The sequence below is a fragment of the Eurypyga helias genome, unplaced genomic scaffold, assembly GCF_000690775.1.
Source record: "Eurypyga helias isolate BGI_N326 unplaced genomic scaffold, ASM69077v1 scaffold3623, whole genome shotgun sequence".
NCBI lineage: Eukaryota > Metazoa > Chordata > Aves > Eurypygiformes > Eurypygidae > Eurypyga > Eurypyga helias.
In genome coordinates, this window is record NW_010239048.1 from 871 (window position 1) to 2,531 (window position 1,661).

General features: G+C 60.5%; 1 protein-coding gene across 1 annotated transcript; it reads left to right on the plus strand.

Annotated features, from left to right (window-relative positions):
* Nucleotides 1–6: 6 nt before the first annotated feature.
* Nucleotides 7–1,658, plus strand: LOC104506886 (POU domain, class 3, transcription factor 3-like; the record flags this gene model as incomplete). Its single annotated transcript, XM_010148006.1, has 4 exons — nucleotides 7–90; nucleotides 422–552; nucleotides 1,091–1,255; nucleotides 1,512–1,658. Coding segments are annotated over exons 1-4 (495 nt in total), but the record flags the coding sequence as incomplete, so codon positions are not given.
* Between the last annotated feature and the right edge of the window lie 3 nt (nucleotides 1,659–1,661).

Sequence of the window (1,661 nt, forward strand, 5' to 3'; positions counted from 1 at the left end):
TGGAGCAGTTCGCCAAGGACCTCAAGCACAAGCGCATCATGCTGGGCTTCACCCAGGCTGACGTGGGGCTGGCTCTGGGCACCCTCTACGGTAAGGGTCCTCATCTCCTCCCTACACCTGAGGGGAAGCGGGATGGAGCAGCTGGGCAGTGGAGGGTTCTGCTCCTTAACGACCTGCAAAGGGAGTGACGGGCTCCAGCCCTGCTTAAGTACTCGCTCAAGCTGCAAGGGCTTGATAACAAGGAACTGGTTTAAAATAGCTACAGCTGCTTAGTGAAGAGTGTTTCAGTGCTTTAAATCCCTGCTGAAGCAGCGGGGAGAATGCCTCTCCTGATCCCCCATCACCGGGGGGTCTGGGGGGCTGCTGGAGGTGGGAGAGCCCCAGCGCAGGGGCAGGAGTGACACCCTGCTTGCCCACGTAGGGAAGATGTTCAGCCAGACGACCATCTGCCGCTTCGAAGCGCTCCAGCTCAGCTTCAAGAACATGTGCAAGCTGAAGCCGCTGCTTCAGCGTTGGCTGAACGAGGCAGAGAACACGGACAACATGCAAGAGGTACAGGGCTGGGAGCTGGGGGGACTGCACATGGAGGAAGCATCAAGCTGCAGCTTCTCGTCTGTTTTACTCGTGCTTTGTGGGAGAGAGGAGGGCAGCAGCAGCTCTCTTGTGCCACAGCAGCATCTTGCTGCCATGGCTTCAGACCGACTGGGGGGAGAAATGCTGGGTGTCTTCTCCCAGGCTGGGTGGAGCCCAAATGCCCCTGCAGATGCCTTGTGAGCGAGTGGGGCAGCTCGCTCTCAGAGCAGCCAGGTCCTGCTGGAGGCTGAGATGAGCGGGTGGTGCAGGTTGTGCTCCCTGGGGAGCCCGGAGGGATGCAGGTAGATGTGTCCACACCCCTTGCACCAGGTACAGGCAATGCTGGGACACTGCCAATGGCCCCAGTTGCAGTGGGGTGACATTCGATGGACAGTCGCAGGGACAAAGCCTGTTCCCATCCCTTGAAATGCTCTGCAGCCAGCCGCGTGCGTGTTCAGAGCCTGGATGGGGACACTGCTAGCCCTGTGACCAAGCATGTGGCTTCTCTCCTTTCCAGATGTGCAATGCCGAGCAAGTGTTGGCCCAAGCCCGGAAGAGAAAACGCAGGACCAGCATCGAGACCAACGTGAAGGGGACACTGGAGAGCTTCTTCCGCAAGTGTGTGAAACCCAGTCCCCAGGAGATCTCTCAGATCGCCGAAGACCTCAACCTGGACAAAGACGTAGGTTGAGAGGGTTTGCAAGGGGGTGCCCAAACGGCTGCGGTTCCTTAGAACCCGCGTCAGGCCGGTGCAATACTGGTAGCTGTGGGAGAGCGGCTGGGACATGTAGCCACCGTGGGCCTGTCTGAGCCCAGCCCCGGGCGGGTGCTGTGGTGGGGCGGGTGCTGTACAGCTGCCACCAGAAGCAGCTCTGCTTGCGATCCGCAGAGTGCCTGGGCTTGCCCCCTCACCCTTCCACATCTTCCCTCCCGTGCAGGTGGTCCGGGTCTGGTTCTGCAACCGGCGTCAGAAAGGCAAACGGCTGCTGCTGCCCTTCGGCAACGAGGCGGAGGGGGTGATGTACGACATGAACCAGTCCCTGGTGCCCACCGGCCTGCCCATGCCAGTGACGTCCCAGGGCTACAGC